This window comes from Choloepus didactylus, chromosome 2 (genome assembly GCF_015220235.1).
Source record: "Choloepus didactylus isolate mChoDid1 chromosome 2, mChoDid1.pri, whole genome shotgun sequence".
NCBI classification, from domain to species: Eukaryota; Metazoa; Chordata; class Mammalia; order Pilosa; family Megalonychidae; genus Choloepus; species Choloepus didactylus.
This window is the reverse complement of record NC_051308.1, coordinates 117,630,562-117,653,902: the sequence shown is the minus strand read 5'-3', so window position 1 is coordinate 117,653,902 and position 23,341 is coordinate 117,630,562. Positions and strand designations below refer to the sequence as shown.

Sequence of the window (23,341 nt, the reverse complement as noted above, 5' to 3'; positions counted from 1 at the left end):
CCTTCAGGGCCAGTCTGCAGCCACCCTCAGTTTCACCCATTGGCCAGAGATAGTACCTGGTTCTCTGGGCTCCCCCTCCCTCCCAGAGTGGTCCTCCGGCTCTCCAAGGTCAATCCTCACCAAAAGCCTCTGTCTGCTTGTTGGGGATTAATAGCTTGTATTGAGCAGTCAACATTCATTAATTAAAATCTTGGCTGGAGCTGGGCTGAGGTATATCCGCTTGTTCAGAGAGTGCTGCTCTTTATCACAGCGAGGCTTTGCAGTTTGGGCTGCTGTGGGGGGACGGAGCTCTCAGCTTCAGCCTCCAGTTTTTACTTAGAGATTTTATGCTGCAATCTCCAGCATTCCTCCAAATCCAGGTTGGTGTACAATGTGTGGACAGTCATGGTTGTCCCCCAGCAGTTATTACAGATTATTTACTAGTTGTTCCAGGGGGACTAACTAACTTCCACTCCTCTCTATGCTGCCATCTGCTTCCTTCCTCTGATGATCCGTTTTTTAAATCTGTTTGCATGAGAAAATGTACCACCAACACAATTAATTATAAAAATCTAGGGAGATAACTCAGGAGAAAGAGGAAAACCTGGCTCTGTTCAACGGTAAGCTGGTAACAGCTCTTAAAAAGTATACCAATGTAGGAGGCGGGGCAAGATGGCAGACTGGTGAGCTGTATGTTTTAGTTACTCCTCCAGGAAAGTAGGTAAAAAGCCAGGAACTGCGTGGACTGGACACCACAGAGCAATCTGTCTTTGGGCATACTTCATACAACACTCATGAAAACGTGGAACTGCTGAGATCAGCGAAATCTGTAAGTTTTTGCGGCCAGGGGACCCGCGCCCCTCCCTGCCAGGCTCAGTCCCGGGGGAGGAGGGGCTGTCAGCTCCAGGAAGGAGAAGGGAGAATTGCAGTGGCTGCTCTCATCGGAAACTCATTCTACTGATTCAGACTCCAACCATAGATAGACTGAGGCCAGACACCAGAGACTCTGAGAGCAGCCAGCCCAGCAGAGAGGAGACGGGCATAGAAGGAAAACAACACGAGAAGCTCCAAAGTAAAAGCAGAGGATTTTTGGAGTTCTGGTGAACACAGAAAGGGGAAGGGCGGAGATCAGGCCTTGAGGCGCATATGCAAATCCCGAAGCAAGGCTGATCTCTCTGCCCAGGGCACCTTTCCTTAATGGCCCTGGTTGCTTTGTCTATTAGCATTTCAATAACCCATTAGATCTCTGAGGAGGGCCGTTTTTTTGTTTTTTTTTTGTTTTTTTTTTTTTAAATCCTTTTTGCTTTTTCTAAAACAATTACTCTAAGAAGCTCAATACAGAAAGCTTCAAAGAATTGAAATTTGGGCACGTCAAGTCAAGAGCAGAACTAAGAGAGCTCTGAGACAAAAGGCAATAATCCAGTGGCTGAGAAAATTCACTAAACAACACAACTTCCCAAGAAAAGGGGGGTGTCCGCTCACAGCCACCATCCTGGTGGACAGGAAACACTCCTGCCCATCGCCAGCCCCATAGCCCAGAGCTGCCCCAGACAACCCAGTGTGACGGAAGTGCTTCAAATAACAGGCACACACCACAAAACTGGGCGTGGACATTAGCCTTCCCTGCAACCTCAGCTGAATGTCCCAGAGCTGGGAAGGGGGAGCAGTGTGAATTAACAGAGCCCCATTCAGCCATCATTTGAGCAGACTGGGAGCCTCCCAACACAGCCCAGCAGCCCAGAACTGCCCTGGGGGGACGGCACTCACCTGTGACATAGCACAGTCATCCCTCAACAGAGGACCCGGGGTGCACAGCCTGGAAGAGGGGCCCACTTGCAAGTCTCAGGAGCCATACGCCAATACCAAAGACTTGTGGGTCAGTGGCAGAGACAAACTGTGGCAGGACTGAACTGAAGGATTAGACTATTGCAGTAGCTTTAAAACTCTAGGATCATCAGGGAGATTTGATTGTTAGGGCCACCCCCCCTCCCCGACTGCCCAGAAACACGCCCCACATACAGGGCAGGCAACACCAACTACACACGCAAGCTTGGGACACCAATTGGGCCCCACAAGACTCACTCCCCCACTCACCAAAAAGGCTAAGCAGGGGAGATCTGGCTTGTGGAGAACAGGTGGCTCGTGGACGCCACCTGCTGGTTAGTTAGAGAAAGTGTACTCCACGAAGCTGTAGATCTGATAAATTAGAGATAAGGACTTCAACTGGTCTACAAACCCTAAAAGAACCCTATCAAGGACAGCAAATGCCACGAGGCCAAAAACAACAGAAAATTATAAAGCATATGAAAAAACCAGACGATATGGATAACCCAAGCCCAAGCACCCAAATCAAAAGACCAGAAGAGACACACCTAGAGCAGCTACTCAAAGATCTAAAGATGAACAATGAGACCCTAGTACGGGATATGAAGGAAATCAAGAAGACCCTAGAAGAGCATAAAGAAGACATTGCAAGACTAAATAAAAAAATGGATGATCTTATGGAAATTAAAGAAACTGTTGACCAAATTAAAAAGATTCTGGACACTCATAGTACAAGACTAGAGGAAGTTGAACAACGAATCAGTGACCTGGAAGATGACAGAATGGAAAATGAAAGCATAAAAGAAAGAATGGGGAAAAAAATTGAAAAACTCGAAATGGACCTCAGGGATATGATAGATAATATGAAACGTCCGAATATAAGACTCATTGGTGTCCCAGAAGGGGAAGAAAAGGGTAAAGGTCTAGGAAGAGTATTCAAAGAAATTGTTGGGGAAAACTTCCCAAATCTTCTAAACAACATAAATACACAAATCATAAATGCTCAGCGAACTCCAAATAGAATAAATCCAAAAAAACCCACTCCGAGACATATACTGATCACACTGTCAAACATAGAAGAGAAGGAGCAAGTTCTGAAAGCAGCAAGAGAAAAGCAATTCACCACATACAAAGGAAACAGCATAAGACTAAGTAGTGACTACTCAGCAGCCACCATGGAGGCGAGAAGGCAATGGCACGATATATTTAAAATTCTGAGAGAGAGGAATTTCCAGCCAAGAATACTTTATCCAGCAAAGCTCTCCTTCAAATTTGAGGGAGAGCTTAAATTTTTCACAGACAAAGAAATGCTGAGAGAATTTGCTAACAAGAGACCTGCCCTACTGGAGATACTAAAGGGAGCCCTACAGACAGAGAAACAAAGACAGGACAGAGAGACTTGGAGAAAGGTTCAGTACTAAAGAGATTCGGTATGGGTACAATAAAGGATATTAATAGAGAGAGGGAAAAATATGGCAAACATAATCCAAAGGATAAGATGGCCGATTCAAGAAATGCCTTCACGGTTTTAACGTTGAATGTAAATGGATTAAACTCCCCAATTAAAAGATATAGATTCGCAGAATGGATCAAAAAAAATGAACCATCAATATGTTGCATACAAGAGACTCATCTTAGACACAGGGACACAAAGAAATTGAAAGTGAAAGGATGGAAAAAAATATTTCATGCAAGCTACAGCCAAAAGAAAGCAGGTGTAGCAATATTAATCTCAGATAAAATAGACTTCAAATGCAGGGATGTTTTGAGAGACAAAGAAGGCCACTACATACTAATAAAAGGGGCAATTCAGCAAGAAGAAATAACAATCGTAAATGTCTATGCACCCAATCAAGGTGCCACAAAATACATGAGAGAAACATTGGCAAAACTAAAGGAAGCAATTGATGTTTCCACAATAATTGTGGGAGACTTCAACACATCACTCTCTCCTATAGATAGATCAACCAGACAGAAGACCAATAAGGAAATTGAAAACCTAAACAATCTGATAAATGAATTAGATTTAACAGACATCTACAGGACATTACATCCCAAATCACCAGGATACACATACTTTTCTAGTGCTCACGGAACTTTCTCCAGAATAGATCATATGCTGGGACATAAAACAAGCCTCAATAAATTTAAAAAGATTGAAATTATTCAAAGCACATTCTCTGACCACAATGGAATACAATTAGAAGTCAATAACCATCAGAGACTTAGAAAATTCACAAATACCTGGAGGTTAAACAACACACTCCTAAACAATCAGTGGGTTAAAGAAGAAATAGCAAGAGAAATTGCTAAATATATAGAGACGAATGAAAATGAGAACACAACATACCAAAACCTATGGGATGCAGCAAAAGCAGTGCTAAGGGGGAAATTTATAGCACTAAACGCATATATTAAAAAGGAAGAAAGAGCCAAAATCAAAGAACTAATGGATCAACTGAAGAAGCTAGAAAATGAACAGCAAACCAATCCTAAACCAAGTAGAAGAAAAGAAATAACAAGGATTAAAGCAGAAATAAATGACATAGAGAACAAAAAAACAATAGAAAGGATAAATATCACCAAAAGTTGGTTCTTTGAGAAGATCAACAAGATTGACAAGCCCCTAGCTAGACTGACAAAATCAAAAAGAGAGAAGACCCATATAAACAAAATAATGAATGAAAAAGGTGACATAACTGCAGATCCTGAAGAAATTAAAAAAATTATAAGAGGATATTATGAACAACTGTATGGCAACAAACTGGATAATGTAGAAGAAATGGACAATTTCCTGGAAACATATGAACAACCTAGACTGACCAGAGAAGAAATAGAAGACCTCAACCAACCCATCACAAGCAAAGAGATCCAATCAGTCATCAAAAATCTTCCCACAAATAAATGCCCAGGGCCAGATGGCTTCACAGGGGAATTCTACCAAACTTTCCAGAAAGAACTGACACCAATCTTACTCAAACTCTTTCAAAACATTGAAAAAAATGGAACACTACCTAACTCATTTTATGAAGCTAACATCAATCTAATACCAAAACCAGGCAAAGATGCTACAAAAAAGGAAAACTACCGGCCAATCTCCCTAATGAATATAGATGCAAAAATCCTCAACAAAATACTTGCAAATCGAATCCAAAGACACATTAAAAAAATCATACACCATGACCAAGTGGGGTTCATTCCAGGCATGCAAGGATGGTTCAACATCAGAAAAACAATCAATGTATTACAACACATTAAAAACTCGAAAGGGAAAAATCAATTGATCATCTCAATAGATGCTGAAAAAGCATTTGACAAAATCCAACATCCCTTTTTGATAAAAACACTTCAAAAGGTAGGAATTGAAGGAAACTTCCTCAACATGATAAAGAGCATATATGAAAAACCCACAGCCAGCATAGTACTCAATGGTGAGAGACTGAAAGCCTTCCCTCTAAGATCAGGAACAAGACAAGGATGCCCGCTGTCACCACTGTTATTCAACATTGTGCTGGAAGTGCTAGCCAGGGCAATCCGGCAAGACAAAGAAATAAAAGGCATCCAAATTGGAAAAGAACAAGTAAAACTGTCATTGTTTGCAGATGATATGATCTTATATCTAGAAAACCCTGAGAAATCAACGATACACCTACTAGAGCTAATAAACAAATTTAGCAAAGTAGCGGGATACAAGATTAATGCACATAAGTCAGTAATGTTTCTATATGCTAGAAATGAACAAACTGAAGAGACACTCAAGAAAAAGATACCATTTTCAATAGCAACTAAAAAAATCAAGTACCTAGGAATCAACTTAACCAAAGATGTAAAAGACCTATACAAAGAAAACTACATAACTCTACTAAAAGAAATAGAAGGGGACCTTAAAAGATGGAAAAATATTCCATGTTCATGGATAGGAAGGCTAAATGTCATTAAGATGTCAATTCTACCCAAACTCATCTACAGATTCAATGCAATCCCAATCAAAATTCCAACAACCTACTTTGCAGACTTGGAAAAGCTAGTTATCAAATTTATTTGGAAAGGGAAGATGCCTCGAATTGCTAAAGACACTCTAAAAAAGAAAAACGAAGTGGGAGGACTTACACTCCCTGACTTTGAAGCTTATTATAAAGCCACAGTTGCCAAGACAGCATGGTACTGGCACAAAGATAGACATATAGATCAATGGAATCGAATTGAGAATTCAGAGATAGACCCTCAGATCTATGGCCGACTGATCTTTGATAAGGCCCCCAAAGTCACCGAACTGAGCCATAATGGTCTTTTCAACAAATGGGGCTGGGAGAGTTGGATATCCATATCCAAAAGAATGAAAGAGGACCCCTACCTCACCCCCTACACAAAAATTAACTCAAAATGGACCAAAGATCTCAATATAAAAGAAAGTACCATAAAACTCCTAGAAGATAATGTAGGAAAACATCTTCAAGACCTTGTATTAGGAGGCCACTTCCTAGACTTTACACCCAAAGCACAAGCAACAAAAGAGAAAATAGATAAATGGGAACTCCTCAAGCTTAGAAGTTTCTGCACCTCAAAGGAATTTCTCAAAAAGGTAAAGAGGCAGCCAACTCAATGGGAAAAAATTTTTGGAAACTATGTATCTGACAAAAGACTGATATCTTGCATATACAAAGAAATCCTACAACTCAATGACAATAGTACAGACAGCCCAATTATAAAATGGGCAAAAGATATGAAAAGACAGTTCTCTGAAGAGGAAATACAAATGGCCAAGAAACACATGAAAAAATGTTCAGCTTCACTAGCTATTAGAGAGATGCAAATTAAGACCACAATGAGATACCATCTAACACCGGTTAGAATGGCTGCCATTAAACAAACAGGAAACTACAAATGCTGGAGGGGATGTGGAGAAATTGGAACTCTTATTCATTGTTGGTGGGACTGTATAATGGTTCAGCCACTCTGGAAGTCAGTCTGGCAGTTCCTTAGAAAACTAGATATAGAGCTACCATTCGATCCAGCGATTGCACTCCTCGGTATATACCCGGAAGATCGGAAAGCAGTGACACGAACAGATATCTGCACGCCAATGTTCATAGCAGCATTATTCACAATTGCCAAGAGATGGAAACAACCCAAATGTCCTTCAACAGATGAGTGGATAAATAAAATGTGGTATATACACACGATGGAATACTACGCGGCAGTAAGAAGGAACGATCTGGTGAAACATATGACAACATGGATGAACCTTGAGGACATAATGCTGAGCGAAATAAGCCAGGCACAAAAAGAGAAATATTATATGCTACCACTAATGTGAACTTTGAAAAATGTAAAACAAATGGTTTATAATGTAGAATGTAGGGGAACTAGCAGTAGAGAGCAATTAAGGAAGGGGGAACAATAATCCAGGAAGAACAGATAAGCTATTTAACGTTCTGGGGATGCCCAGAAATGACTATGGTCTGTTAATTTCTGATGGTTGTAGTAGGAACAAGTTCACTGAAATGTTGCTATATTATGTAACTTTCTTGGGGTAAAGTAGGAACATGTTGGAAGTTAAGCAGTTATCTTAGGTTAGTTGTCTTTTTCTTACTCCCTTGCTATGGTCTCTTTGAAATGCTCTTTTATTGTATGTTTGTTTTCTTTTTAACTTTTTTTTTTATACAGGTGATTTGAAAAAAGAAGGGAAAGTTAAAAAAAAAAAAAAAAAAAAGAAAAGAAAAGAAAAAAGACAAACAAGGGAAAAAAAAAAAAAAAAAAAAAAGATGTAGTGCCCCCTTGAGGAGCCTGTGGAGAATGCAGGGGTATTCGCCTACCCCACCTCCATGGTTGCTAACATGACCACAGACATAGGGGACTGGTGGTTTGATGGGTTGAGCCCTCTACCATAAGTTTTACCCTTGGGAAGACGGTTGCTGCAAAGGAGAGGCTAGGCCTCCCTGTATTTGTGCCTAAGAGTCTCCTCCTGAATGCCTCTTTGTTGCTCAGATGTGGCCCTCTCTCTCTGGCTAAGCCAACTTGAAAGGTGAAATCACTGCCCTCCCCCCTACGTGGGATCAGACACCCAGGGAAGTGAATCTCCCTGGCAACGTGGAATATGACTCCCAGGGAGGAATGTAGACCTGGCACCGTGGGACGGAGAACATCTTCTTGACCAAAAGGGGGATGTGAAAGGAAATGAAATAAGCTTCAGTGGCAGAGAGATTCCAAAAGGAGCCGAGAGGTCACTCTGGTGGGCACTCTTATGCACACTTTAGACAACCCTTTTTAGGTTCTAAAGAATTGGGGTAGCTGGTGGTGGATACCTGAAACTATCAAACTACAACCCAGAACCCATGAATCTCGAAGACAGTTGTATAAAAATGTAGCTTATGAGGGGTGACAATGGGATTGGGAAAGCCATAAGGACCAAACACCACTTTGTCTAGTTTATGGATGGATGTGTAGAAAAGTAGGGGAAGGAAACAAACAGACAAAGGTACCCAGTGTTCTTTTTTACTTCAATTGCTCTTTTTCACTCTAATTATTATTCTTGTTATTTTTGTGTGTGTGCTAATGAAGGTGTCAGGGATTGATTTAGGTGATGAATGTACAACTATGTAATGGTACTGTAAACAATCGAAAGTACAATTTGTTTTGTATGACTGCGTGGTATGTGAATATATCTCAATAAAATGATGATAAAAAAAAAAAAAACAAACAACCAGGAAAAAAAAAAAAAAAAAAAAAAAAAAAAAGTATACCAATGTAGAGCTTTGTGGCTTCCAGGAAGATGGATGAGTAGGGGAGTGGAACAGGCTTCTCCTCTGTGAAGGAAACTACAGAGAGGCCAGAGAATGCCTAGGACCACAGTTTCAGGGTGTACAGCCACAGACGGAAGCCACAATATGCGGTAGAGACACGGACAAAAACACGGAGAGATGGCACCTTGAGGGACGGGATGAGTTTGTTAATGAAGAGGGAACGATAACCCAATAAGAACAGATAAGTTATCGTGGGTAAATTTAGCATTCTGGGAATGCCCAGAAATGACTGTGGTTTGTTAATTGCTGATGAGTATGGTAGGAACAAGTTCACAGAAATGTTGCTATATTAGGTTATTTTCTTGGGGTAGAGTAGGAACATGTTGGAATTAAAGTAGTTATTTTAGGTTAGTTGTCTTTTTCTTACTCCCTTGTTACGTTATGTTTGTTTGAAATGTTTTTTTACTGTATATTTTTTTTATTTTTTTATATAGCTAATTTAAAAAAAAAAAGAGTTCATTTAAAAAAAAAATGAAAAAAATATGCAGACCCCCCTTGAGGAGCTGGTGGAGAATGCAGGGGTGTTGGGCTTCCCCAACTCGATGGCTGCTGATGTGCTCACAGACATAGGGGACTGGTGGTTTGATGGGCTGAGCCCTCTACCACGGGACTTGCCCTTGGGAAGACTGCTGCTGCAAAGGAGAGGCTAGGCCTCCCTATAATTGTGCCTAAGAGCCTCCTCCCAAATGCCTCTTTGTTGCTCAGATGTGGCCCTCTCTCTCTAGCTAAGCCAACTTGGCAGGTGAAATCACTGCCCGCCCCCCTACATGGGATCTGACACCCAGGGAAGTGAATCTCCCTGGCAACGTGGAATATGACTCCTGGGGAGGAATCTAGACCCAGCATCATGGGATGGAGAACATCTTCTTGACCAAAAGGGGGATGTGAAAGGAAATGAAATAAGTTTTCAGTGGCTGAGAGATTCCAAAAGGAGCCGAGAAGTCACTCTGGTGGGCACTCTTACGCACAATAGAGACAACCCTTTTTAGATTCTAATGAATTGAAATAGCTAGCAGTAAATACTTGAAACTATCAAACTACAACCCAGAACCCTTGAATCTTGAAGACAATTGTATAAACATGTAGCTTATGAGGGTTGACAATGTGATTGGGAAAGCCAGGTGGACCACACTCCCCTTTGTCCACTGTATGGATGCATGAGTAGAAAATGGGGGCAAAAAAAAAGCACCCAGTGTTCTTTTTTACTTTAATTGTTCTTTTTCACTTTCATTTTTATTCTTTTTATTTTTGTGTGTGTGGTAATGAAAATGTTCAAAAATTAATTTTGGTGATGAGTACACAACTAGAATGGTACTGTGAACAACTGAATGTACACTTTGTATGACTGCATGGTATGTGACTATATCTCAATAAAAATGAATTAAAAATAAATAAACAGTTAAGTATATACACACACACACACACACACAAAACTGCCCTCAGAAATTACTAATCTCCTAATCTCCTCCAGTACCTGCCACAGTTATTTCAAGACCACTGTTGACCACAGACTTAAATTACTAAACGACAAAGAGAGAAGAATCAGAAGTCCCATTTCCACTTCTGACCTCTTCCATCATTCTCATTACTCTCCCTCTACCAGAGAAGTGATGTGTCTGTTTGGTGAGTGGCAAAAGCCTGGTTCACATTTCTCCAGTGGACAGAGATCACACATCAAGAAGTTGCACAAATGCAAAGGAAGTGATTCCAAGCATGTGTGCCTGTTCTGCAGCCTCTAATTCTCATTTGAGTCATCCTGTATACACTCAGGATGTCCAATTGGCCACAAACAATATTCTCTAATTCAGCTGAATCAAAACTAAATTTTTATTTCCATCTGTCTGGCCTGTATATTTTATTTCTCAATTTGTTCCAGACTCAGAGATGGAGGGGAGAGTACAATCAATGATCAACCATTACATATAACTAGCCAAGTCTAATACAGGATAATAGTTTAATAAATATATTACAGACATGAAAGAAAGTGAAGTCATAAAACATATTCTTATAACTATGGAGAGATACAAAAAAGGTTTATGATATAATGCAAAGTAAATTTTAAAAAGCAGAAATACAATGTGTTATACACTATGATTGCAAATGAAAACAGTTAAGAGGCATACAGTTGAGAAATGGGAAGTATTATACAATAAAAAGACCTACAATAGGAAAATGAGAATATGGGAAAGTTTTTTTTTTTTAATCTTTTTAATGTTGTCATAATATCTTTCAGTATCTATGCCCCAGGACAAAACCTGAAAGGGTGCTATTAGAATAGTGGACTAAAGATTTTTTTAAATATCTTTTATTGCCATTATAATGCTGCTTATGTAACAAAAATAAATTTCATTTAAATAAATAAGTATAAATCAGACTGCTCAGAGCACCTTGCTCTCTTGTGCATACCTGGGAGTTCTTTTTCCAGAAAGCTATTTAGCTTATTTTCTGCTAATCTGAGACAGCAGCCACAGCCACTCTTGAACTAAAGTGATCCATTGGGGTAAACTGAGACTGTAAGATCAGATGTCTCACTGGCACCAGGTCATGGTCAGAAGCTTTCAAGTAATCAATGAAACCTTCATGTAACCATGGGCTCAATTCCCCAGGTTATCATCAGGGACCTGAGTATAGCAATATCCCTGTCTGTCCACGGATTGCTAGCAACATTTTTAGGTCTACTGACCTCCACACACCACTAAACATAGCTCTCATTCAACCGGCAACCCTCCTCCCACCTCCGCTCCCCACTCCATTCATTCTCTTTACCTCCCAATCCCAACCCCACAAAAATCAACATTGTAGACTAAGTCTTTTCTAACACATCCAGTATTTTAAGAACTCAGCTATTAGTAAATGCTATTGATAGAAAATAACCTCTACATTGTAAAAGCAGCTTTGGATGAAGAATAATAGAGCAAAAGTGAGCAGAGGCCTTTGTTGAATTACCAACTAAAACACAGGAAAGAAAAATAGTTTCCACATACAATTTTCTAAGTTTTTCCTCCAAGGAAAATGGGTATAAAACTGTATAGCTTCTGAATACCACCTAGGCATGTTTTTTTCTCATCTCTCTACTTACCTAAATTCTACCTACCCTTCAAGTCTCCAGTTCAAGTTTTACTTCCCATGAAATTTTAATAATGGCTAAAACTTATTAAGCACTTACTATGGCAGGGACATTCATCCATACACTTTGTATGTGTTAACTCATTAAACCTCACAACAGTCCTATGAGGTAGGTATTATTTTCCCCAATTTACAGATGAGGAAACAGAAGCATAGAGAGAGCCTAAGTAATTTTGCCCAACTTTACGCAGCTGGTATGTGAGAATGGCAGGATTTGAACTCAGGCAATCTGGTTCCAGAGGCTGTGCTCTTAATCACTAGGTCAAAGGACCTCTCTTTCTAAAGACTTTAGTCTTTCCAAAGCTGCAGCCCACCTGATCTCTTCCTTCTATTGTATTTGTTACATGTACCCTAAAATGGATTTATTATACTCTGTACATTCTTATTTTCTTATTTGTTTCATGTGTGTTTGTACTTACTCCTCAACTAAATTACAAGTTCCTTGCAGGAAAGGCAACCATGATAACTGCTTATTTTCCCTACTCCTAGCAGAGTGCTATGTGTTTTAATACATATACTCTAATACTCCTTAGCTGGTTTTTTTAATACCTGCCAACTTCCATAATCTTTAAAGACAGATATTTCCCCCAAGTTTTAAATGCAAAGAATCATTAAAAAGGAGAAAACTAAATAGTCAGGCATGATAAGCAAAATCCACAGAAAGAAAGCTGAACAGAATCATGCCCTGGCACTGCTAAAGAACATGAAGTTACAGTCTATGACCCAGAAAAATTATTTCAACACCTGAAGGATAACTCATGCCATTAGTGTCTGATTTAGCATTACTAAAGTTAAGAAACAGACTATATTTATGTTTCTTCTTACTCAGTGCATCGCCTCATGGTGAGTCACACTTGTAAAACTGACAGACCAATCTATTTTCAATGCCTAAAAGAACTAACACTTAGGAAAATCACATGACATTTCTTCTGCATATGCATAATCAGTAAGTAACAATCTGTGTTATCAGAAATAGCACACACAGGAAAGAGAAAAGTACTAAAATCAGAAAGGCTGCCAGGCCTGGGAAGCAGAATAAATTTTAAATAATGCTTTTTTAATGCATTAGAATGAGAAAATAAAAATGGGAATTCAAAGGCACATTCTGTCCTGAATCACACTCTAATCAACCAAATTATGTGCCAAGAAAGTTCAGAGGTAATGGAAAAAACTTAATACTGGATATTAAGTGTAATTACTAATAAAGTGTAACTTTTAATAAAACAGGACTATTATCCACACATATCATCTCAAGTTTCTTAACTATGAACCTAACAATACAGAACCTGGAGGGCTACAGGTCTTAAGATTTTTTTCAGAGGGTAAAGGGGAGAAAATTGGGGTTTCATGGTCTTCTTATTGAGCACCACTTTTTAAATACACTGCTAATACATTTTAACTTACACATACATACACACAAATATATGTTTCTCTAGAAACTTCAGCTACCTCTGGAAGAGGTTAATGTGATCCAGAAACACAAAGAAAAGGGGATTTAATCTTTTTTCTTTTAGAATTTGACAGCTTTTTAGAGCCAAGCAAGATGTATGGCAATAGAGGGTGCACAAAGAGAAATAAAAGCAAACCAGTATTTTTTAGTCTGGGCTTGTACCTTCTGGGCTATAGTATAAATGATTAAAAACAAAAGAGGAGGTTTAGATCAAAGGATAAAATGGAAAAAGGAAATAACTGTGTTTAATATAAAATGGTATTCAAAGATAGACACTGAGGCCTTATTTTGAAGTCATAGTTTTCTTTTTCCTCAAAAATACAGATGCCACATTATACAAAGTACCAGAAATTAATCGAAGGTCCCAACTTGAGATGTGGAAGGCAAGTAAATATTTTATCGTTGATTTGGCCCCTCTAATTCCAATTACACCAAATTAGCATTTCATTAGAGGTAACTGCTAGAAACCAGTACCTCTATGCAAAGCTGAAGACCAGGCCTCATTGTGACTTCAGTAAGAACTCATCCTGGCCTGCTCTTTAAGTGGCTGTCATGTCCCTAGAGCAGAGACTGCAGCACTGTTGTGTTAAAAACAGTACAAGTTCTTATTCTCATATCATATACAAAATAAAGAAGCTGAAACAGCTCTTAAAACATCACCAGATTTAAAACAGCACAAATTAAGACTCAAGAGTTTACCAAAAGTAACATACCAAAGGTCCAGCTATTGAAAACACAGATCTTTCTAAGGACTACCCTTGCCCAAATTTTCCCTATTCCTTTAATCAAACTCTAATGTTCTGCCCCAGGAATTGCACATCTGTCATGATTTCAATACCTACTGATTTCCTAAAGAATCCTTACAATCAAAGGAAAACTTACCTCTGCAAAATGCGTCGACGTGCTGTCTATCCGGCTGCCACCACCACCTAAAAAACTAAAGAGAAAAAGGAATGAGTGGTGATTCTATTCCCAGGAACAAGCTGCCCTCCCAGGAGCTAAATATAGAATGGTATAATGAGAACAAAGCCCAATAAGGAAAAACAAATCATCATAACATGACAACGACAAAAGAAATTATGTGGATTAATGTATCAAAAATATCATTTTAAAAAACAAAAACAAAAAGCTGGTGGTAGATACCTGAAACTGTCAAGCTACAACCCAGAACCCATGAATCTCAAAGAAAGTTGTATAAAAATGTAGCTTATGAGGGGTGACAATGGGATTGGGAAAGCCATAAGGACCACACTCCACTTTGTCTAGTTTATGGATGGATGAGTAGAAAAATAGGGGAAGGAAACAAACAGACAAAGGTACCCAGTGTTCTTTTTTACTTCAATTGCTCTTTTTCACTTTAATTATTATTCTTGCTATTTTTGTGTGTGTGCTAATGAAGGTGTCAGGGATTGATTTAGGTGATGAATGTACAACTATGTAATGGTACTGTGAACAATCGAATGTATGATTTGTTTTGTATGACTGCATGGTATGTGAATACATCTCAATAAAATGAAGATAAAAAAAAAAAAAAATAGTCCGTGGACATCCTCAGAACTTCTCTTTGCCCACGGACGTATTATGTTGTTAACTGTTGATGGTGATGTTGTCTTTGTTACCTAAACAAATAACCTTTTTTCTATATCCAAAAGCAAAAAAAAAAACAAAATCAAAGCTAAATTAAGTGAAAATTGAGGGTAGGGACCACCACAGAAAAGGGAAAAGGATTCATAAGCCAAACAATGCAATTAGAATTTAACCTAGCAAAAGAAGAAAAACAAACATTTATTTTCAAAGAGGCTAAGAAATAAAACAAGATTCTCAAAATAATGGTTCACTAAAAAACCATTCAACTACCAGATGAACACAATAACTGAGGATACAACAGTTAAAAATTTCTTAGGAATGATTAAATGTAGTAATGTTGGGAGTCTGTACTATACTTAGCATGTTATTAAAGGGCTAATAATTATTCTTATTCTGACAGTTTATCCTATTCTTTGATTATCCAACCCACCCTTTAGGGCCCATCTCAAATGCTGCCTCCTCCACAAAGTCTTTTCTGATCTCACCAACCACACGAGACTCCTCCACATCCCTCTGCATTCTGACTTTGATTCTAAATTCTACTTTGTTATAAATATGTAAGATTTGTCTCATCCAGTTCCACTTTCATAAATATAAATTTAGAGAACAAAGGCAATATTTTATCAATGTTACAAGTACATGGGAGAATTATGTATCAGACATCATACAGAGTACTCATCACCTTTGAAAACTCCACAATGCCATATATTGATAACTCAAAAACAAAAGTTATTAAATTAATATTGTATAAACAATAAAATAACTACCTATTCCTCAAGACCCTAAAGATTCAGGAGAAATACTAGATCTCATTGTTTCCAAAAAATTTGCAAAAAGAAAGGAAATTGACTAATATTTTAGGAGGAAGGGGATGGAAAGAATCACAAGAACTGCTGGATACCACTTTTACTTCAAGAGACACACAAGTGCACAAACATTCGTACAAACATTCACCCCAGTGATATAAAGTCCACAAACTACTACCAATAGCTTTCATTTTCAGGATTACAATACTAATACAGGCATAGTGCTGAGCTCATTGAGGAAACAACCACACTGGTTATCTGAAAACAAAAGTGAAAAAGCAAAGCTAATGCTATTCTTTATGTAATCATTCTCATGCCTTATTCTCTAATTAGAAATCAAAGAATATTTACCATAAACTTGGACAGACATGGAACTTACCTGAAGAGAAGAATATGCAACAATTCCTCACACTGCACTCCACTCTGTAACAGCTTCTTCTTCCCTTCTCTCTCTTATCTTACCATTTCTTATTACTTACTATTTCTATTAATTTATCCCTCTCCACTTACTCTTCCTCCAGAATTCCCTGAAGGCTACAACAAAACAAATAAAAATCATAAAAGCTATCCCAATTGTTAGTTAAATATTTATTGAGCACCTATTATGTAATAGCACTATTCCTTGCCCTCAAAGAGCAATACTCAGTCTAGGAAATTCTCAGTACAAATCTGAATCTTCCTAACAAGTATTTTCAGAAGAAATGTTCCTAAACTGCAACAGTTTCAGGGTACATCCTGTATCTTAAGATGCCCTTCTTTTGAAGCAAAGTAAAGCAGAAACCAAGAACCATACTGGCTTCCATAAAGGAAAACACTGATTTGCTACCAGAGCCTGCACCTAGAATTTTACCCTCCCAATTTCATTCTAAACTGAATCTGGGCTTCTGGCAGATCTTGTTCAAGATGCCCATCTTCCCTAAATACATTTAATAATAATTTAGTAACCTAGACAAGAAATGAACCTAAGTGTTTACATGAATTATTTCTTTTTTATGCATGTTTTCTACAAATGAAAAAGAATAAAATCTACATCCAGAAATGCTAAAGAAGTTTTTAATCCAAACTAAAAACCCCAAGTATAAAATGCTATTTAACATCTTTATTTGTTTTAGTTAAAAATACGTTTGTAAAAACTACTTCAAATGCAGAATGATTAAAAAAAATCCATATATCTATGCTAAATAAGTAACTAAGGGAACTAACACATGCCTTAAGAAACAAAGCTGAATGGCTGTGTATCTATCTATTTTATTGTTCAAATCTTGACAGGCTTCCCGGATCCTTCTTTTCTGCTTTCACTACATGGTCTCAGAGATTCAAATATCCTTGGTAACTGAAACCACCAATTCTGTGTATCCCCTGAAACTCCCTCAGCATTCCCTTTCTTTAAAATTCCTCTATATTTTAAGAGCTATAAGGCTAATGACAGAGAAGGGATAATTTTTTAAAGTCCACATTGTTTTTAGAAATGTTACAAAATTTAAGAAACCATACAGGGTACCCCTCTAGATATATTTCTAGCACAGGGCTCATTATGCAATATTTAAATAAAAGGACTTCTCTTATTCTTACCATCTACCACTTAACACTATAATTGCTAAGTATTCAAATTGGCTTTGTTTATGAACTTTATACAGAGAATACAATGCTGCCTCTAGCAAATACTGACTCTAATTAATAAAAATCATTCTTTACCTATTTAAAACACCGACCTCTTTCAAGAGACACAATCTTTGCATTTGAGTAGTTGCTTCAATAGCACCTGAATAATATAACTTTTGATCTACAAAGGCACAAATCAAAGAATTGGTGAGAGCAGGATCCACATAATTTAAAGTTTGAGGTTAGACAAAAATTCATCCTCCAGTTAAACATTATCCTCATGTATAGTTGTACTTTGTATACAGGTCTAAAGAAACCAGGATTACTATTTCAAAATCTAGAAAAATAACAAACCCAATAATTGCCCCCCAACTGATATGCCCTTTATTTAACACATGCGGAGCACAAATAAAAAGCACAAATAAAAAAGATACCTAAGTTAGCATGCCATCCACACAAAATTGCTAATTTTGCTGTCATGCTAATCTTACAAGTTTAGAGTCGGTATTGTGTTATTTAAAACCAAGATAATTAGATCAACATTAAGTTCTTGTACCAAACTAGATTCCATGCCACACACAGCCCCAGAAGTTCCAGCTCCTTTACACATATAATTAGCAATTGTTAATAAAGTCAAACTAATAGTACATACTGTAAAGTGTGCAGTTTTTCCTGGCTGTGGAAAGGACCTTCAACTTAGATTCTGCCAACAGCAATAGTAAAGGAATTATCTACTGAAATTAAAACCCCCCAAGTCACCCCAAAATTAAAAGAAGTTTTAAACTACAAATCTTTTTGTTCAGTCAGTACTTCTTCAATTGTCCAACCAATGTTTAACCAGAAAACCCTAAACAAACAAATGTGCCATTATGTTTGGCCAAAAAAGGCTATCCTATGAATGCTATTCTACTTTTCAGTAAGTTTTTATAGTTTTATTTATACTAACAAAGAATGAATATATACTATTATCCCTTTAAGAAATATTTTCCCCTTTTTATCGATCTAATACCTTTATTAAAAACCAATGAGAACCAATTTCAAGCTTTACAAACACAAATATTAATTACAGTGGCAAAATGGCATAAATTTCACCACAATAATTATAAACACTTATCCTCCTAAGAACAAGGGACCCAAGGCTTCCTCAGAACAGAGTAATAACCCAGTTTTTCCAGTAGAACATCCTGTAACTATACCTTATTAGATTATCTCTGTCACAGGTTGCTCCCCAGCCCACCAAAGAAGTATAACAGCAATTTACCTTTAGGAAACAAAGCGGTCACTACCAACCAACCATAATCTAAGAGAACCTCAAAGTCTCTGAAAATAAATGAAAACCTAAGATTTACTCTAACATGTATACAGATTTCCAAGGAATGCCACATAATCATGAACAATGGATCTTATCACATCCACTATGACATCACATTCCAAATCTTGCAATTATTCTTCTTTTCTCCATCCCACTTTTCTACAAACACACACACACACCCTCTAATGTCAAAGAGAGTAAGTTATAAAACAAAGTCCCTTCTATTTATTCAGTTGATGCTAAAATAAAATACTTTGATAACAGGATGCCTGTTTTATGCATTAAGTTGTACAATACCTGGAATCATCTGTCACTTCTTCAATAAAGCCCGATTCACATCTGGGACAAATATATTCCTATAAAAGAAAGGAAGAAATAAATAAAAGTCTTTCATCAGAAAGCTAACTATGTGTTTTCAGACTATCATACAGTACACAAGCTGATGCTATGAAATGTTGTACATACTCAATGACTCCCACAATAGGCTTTTCTATTATACTCAGGCAAATATATACTTTGGCAAATGCAGAATTCTTTAAGAAGTTTGAAGAATTCCTTCATAGCTACCTAAGTGGCTACCACTGAGAAGAAAGTGAGAATGTCAAAAATTTGGGGACTTTTTTTTAATTTGGGTTACTGCTTTTCTTAATATTGGAATGAATTCCACATTTAATTTTTTCTTCAAATCTAATGAAAATGCTCTATTAGATATGTCAAAGCAGTAAAAGATTATAATGTTGGTAGGTAAAGAAATCACTATTTTTTACTATGTACACAAAGGAGACATAAACTGAATCACAGCATAAATCCATTTGTAGACTGGAAGTTTATGAGGTTTTACAATATCTAATCTATTTCCTGATTACCAACGGTTCCAAATAAAACATAATATTCTCAGGTATTTTACAGAAATGCTAATTCAAACAACTAAAACAATTCCATTAAATCCATTTCTATTTCCTTCACTACCATAAATCTTTTTTTAAAATAATAACAAGCTTTGGAGCTGATAAGAAAGGTTACACTTTAAAGTCTGCCTTATCTAGTTATAAAAAGTATATTTAAGGAGTGACGTCATCAACATGAAGACGTAAGACAACTTCTGAAAAAATCTCTCCTCGGAATCAGCTAATAAAATGACAAATCCCACTTGCTTAGAACTCTGGAGGATGACAAAGACTGGAGAAGGACTCCACAAACACTGAATCAAAGAAAAAGAAAAATAATCTCCAGGAATAGGGCAAAAATCCTATGAAGAAGAGCTGGGAAAATGTGACCAGTTAAACACAGACTACTCTAAAAATCCAGAATAATTTGGACCAAGTGTCAAAGAAAATGCTTAACTCAAAACCAATCAACAATAAAACCCTAGAAAAGAGAGAGAAACTGACCTTCAGAGTAAACTCATCAAAATTACCAGATGCCCAGACATTTGCAAAAAATTACAAGTCATACTAAGTAACAGGAAGATACGGCTCAGTCAAGAGAACAAATTAAAACTTCAGTTTAAAAAGAAACAGAGGCCAGATGGTTCGCGGCCTTGCACAACAGGCCTTTTGTGGTTTATTTCCTCACTGCTTTGTCTTGAAGACAAAATAATGCCAAAGAAAGCAAAGGCTGGGAATGGAAAGGAAGAGGGGCCTGTTCCCTGTAAGCAGGTGAAAGTGGAGGCTGCTGGCATGCCTTCCACTTTAAAGTTTGACAGCCCCAGTGCTCTCTTTGAAAGTTTAATCTCACCCATCAAGACAGAGATTTTTTCTAAGGAATTCAGGGAGCAGAAGCCCATTCTCATTTAGAGAGATGACCCTGCACTGGACATGTATTACCAGTCCGAAGAGCCTGTGCAGCCTAGGTCTGTACTATGGAAGAGATGTCAATGTCTGTCAGTGTGTCAGTAGAAAGAAGAAGGTTTTAAATAAAGATGGCAAAGCTCACTTTCTTCAGTTGAGAAAAGCTTTTGATCAGAAAAGTGCAACAATTCAGTTTCACCAACCTCAGAGATTTAAGGATGAGCTTTGGAGGAACAAGGAGAAGCTGAAATGTTATTTCGGCTCCTTGGTTGGCTCAAATGTGTACATCACTCCCCCAGGAGCCCAGGGTCTACCCCACTACTACAATGATGTCAAGGTGTTCATCCTGCAGATGGAGGGAGAGAAACACTAGCGTCTCTACCACCTCACTGTATCTGTGGCACAGGAGTATAGCATGGAGGCTGAGGACAGGATTGGGCAGCCCATACACAAGTTCACATTGAAGCCAGGTGATTTGTTGTACTTTCCCGGAGGGACAATTCATCAAGTGAATATGCCTCCAGGGGTGGCCCACTCTACTCACGTCCTACCAGAGCAATTAATGGGGAGATGTCCTTTTGGACACCATTTCTGGACTTGTGTTTGATGCTGCAAAGGAAGATGTGGAGTTACAGGCTACCATACCCCAGCAACTACTCCTGTGGGTGGAAACACAACTGTTGCAACAAGATTAAGTGGCTATCTGAGGATGTCTGCAGACCGACCAGAGGGCACCAAAGAACTACTTTCATTAGACATGAAGAAGGATTTTGTTATACACAGACTGTCACCTTACTATGTCAGGGATGGAGCAGAGTTCTCAATGCAAGGTGGAAAGTTACCAACGTCGGACGGCAGAGCAAGATTGCAGTTTGAAGACCACATTGTCCTCACAGTAGGGCCACATCAGGATCAGTCTGATGAAACCCCAGAAAAGATGGTTTACATCTATCATTCCTTAAAGAACAAGAGAGAGACACAAACATAATGGAAAATGAAGAGGAAACAGAGTCTCACGGACTTTGCTTTCCTTGATCACATATGGATGCACTGAAACAAATTTGGAACAGTTCAACTATTTCTGTCAGGGACCTGAAACTTAATACAAATGAGGAAAAAGAAAGTCTGGTATTATCTCTCTGGACAGAATGTTTAATCCAAGTAGTCTAGTGCCTTTGCAGAATCAAGTGACTATTTTACATGTACATATCCTAAAAAGAAAAGGCAAAGATGTTATACACATGAGACAAGGAGAAGAGGAATGCAACTCTCCTTACCTGTGTATCTACTAACATGAGACCTACCTGTTACAGCCAGTCAAATAGCCATAGGTACTTACAGACAGACATGGAAAGCAGATTACTAAGTGTCCCAGAAGTGACAAAACCATATTTTTGGCAAGTTTATTTTATTTAATCCAGTGTGGTAGGAAAAGCACAACTCCAATATATGTATCATTTAAATTTAAATGTTGTTACTTGGCTTTGTTCTTTGGAAGAAACAACCTTTTTTAAAAGCCTGATTGGCTCTAGAAAATTTTTAAACAATTGATATGAAAAAAAAATTTAGCTTAGATTTTTACAACAAAGATATGTGTCTCTTTATGTTTGCACAAGCCCGCACCCACACCCCCACCCCATTAAAATAATTACTCCTGTAACAAGTTTCATTAAGTAATACTGCCACACCAGTGAGAGGTACTTACATCTATGGGCATAAGGGAGTTTTACAGATGCTGCTTGAAAGATGACAAGAGAAGAGCCTGTGACTGAAGGGGAAAAAAAAACAAACCCTAACAGCATTTACACTGAAAGCCCAGGGTCTGTGTCTGAGATTATTTACTGTTATTTTATATTCTAAAGTGTATATATGTTGATATTTTTAAAATATCACTGGATAACCTAACCTTTATAAAAATAGAGCAGACATTTTTCTGCTGTCTGGCAAAAGTTGGGAATGAAGAGATCAGTTGCATCAATGTAAGTTTAAATCCAAGTCGAGGGAAAAATGCTTGTGAATTGTATAAAGGTGGAAATGATTACTCAAAACTAAGTTAAAGATGATTTCCTACCTGATTTTGCTTCAATAAAAACTATTTAAAAAGGGGAGAAAAAAGAAACAAATTATAGAGATGAAAGGCACAATAACAGAGATTTAAAAAATTCACTAGAGGCATACAACAGCAGATATGAGCAAGCAGAAGAATCAGTGAACCAGAAGACAAGAAAATAGAAATCAAACATTCAGAAGAACAGAGAAAATGGAAAAACAATGAGCAATGTCTAAGGGATTTGAGTGACAGCATGACGCACACAAATATACATATTATGGGTGGCCCAGAAGGAGAAGAGAAGGGAAAGGAGGCAGAAAGAATATCTGAGGAAATAATGGCCAAAAATTTCCTAACTCTTAAGAAAGACATAAATACACCTGGTCCAAGAAGCTCAAGTTACTCCAACAGAATAAACAAAACCTAAAAGACCTACGCCAAGACACATACTAATCAGAATGTCAAATGCCAAAGATAAGAGAATTCTGAAAGCAGCAAGAGAAAAGTGATTCATCACATACAAGGAATCCTCAATAAGACTTAAAGCCACTTTCTAATCAGAAACTATGAAGACGAGAAGGCAGAGGTATGACACATTTAAGGTACTGAAAGAGAAAACTGCCAGCCAAAAAACCTTATCCAGCAAAACTGTCCTTCAAAAATGAGGAAGAGTTTAAAATGTTCACAGATAAACAGAAACTCAAAAGTTTCATCAACAAAAGACCTGCCTTACAAGAATTACAAAAGGATATTTTACAGGTTGAAAGGAAAAGAGGAGAGAGTGGCTTGGAGTAATGTGAAGAAATGAAGATCATTAGTAAGGGTAAACCCAAAACCCAGTAGTACTATATCCTCAATATATAACTCTACTCTTCAGTTCCTATAAGAGTCAGAATACAACTGAACAAGAAAAAGGCATAATTCCTGATAATGGACATGCAAAATATAAAGTGGGACAAAAACAACATAAAAGGGGGGACAGAGGGATATGGGAGCAGAGAATGTGTATGCT

General features: G+C 37.8%; 1 protein-coding gene and 1 pseudogene across 2 annotated transcripts in view; one reads left to right on the top strand and one right to left on the bottom strand.

The window, feature by feature from the left end:
• The window catches only part of RNF115 (ring finger protein 115), a 148,554-nt gene that overhangs the window by 82,305 nt on the left and 42,908 nt on the right, over positions 1–23,341 (bottom strand). For both annotated transcript variants that reach the window (XR_005215257.1, XM_037826177.1), the window contains exons 2-3: positions 18,787–18,845; positions 14,065–14,119 (exon numbers count right to left, since the gene is read on the bottom strand). Coding sequence is in view for 1 of the 2 variants with exons in the window: in XM_037826177.1 (XP_037682105.1) it covers positions 14,065–14,119; positions 18,787–18,845 (114 nt within the window). In the remaining variant the exon portion in view is untranslated. The remainder of the gene's footprint in view (positions 1–14,064; positions 14,120–18,786; positions 18,846–23,341) is intronic.
• LOC119526772 lies at positions 20,088–21,449 on the top strand (annotated as a pseudogene).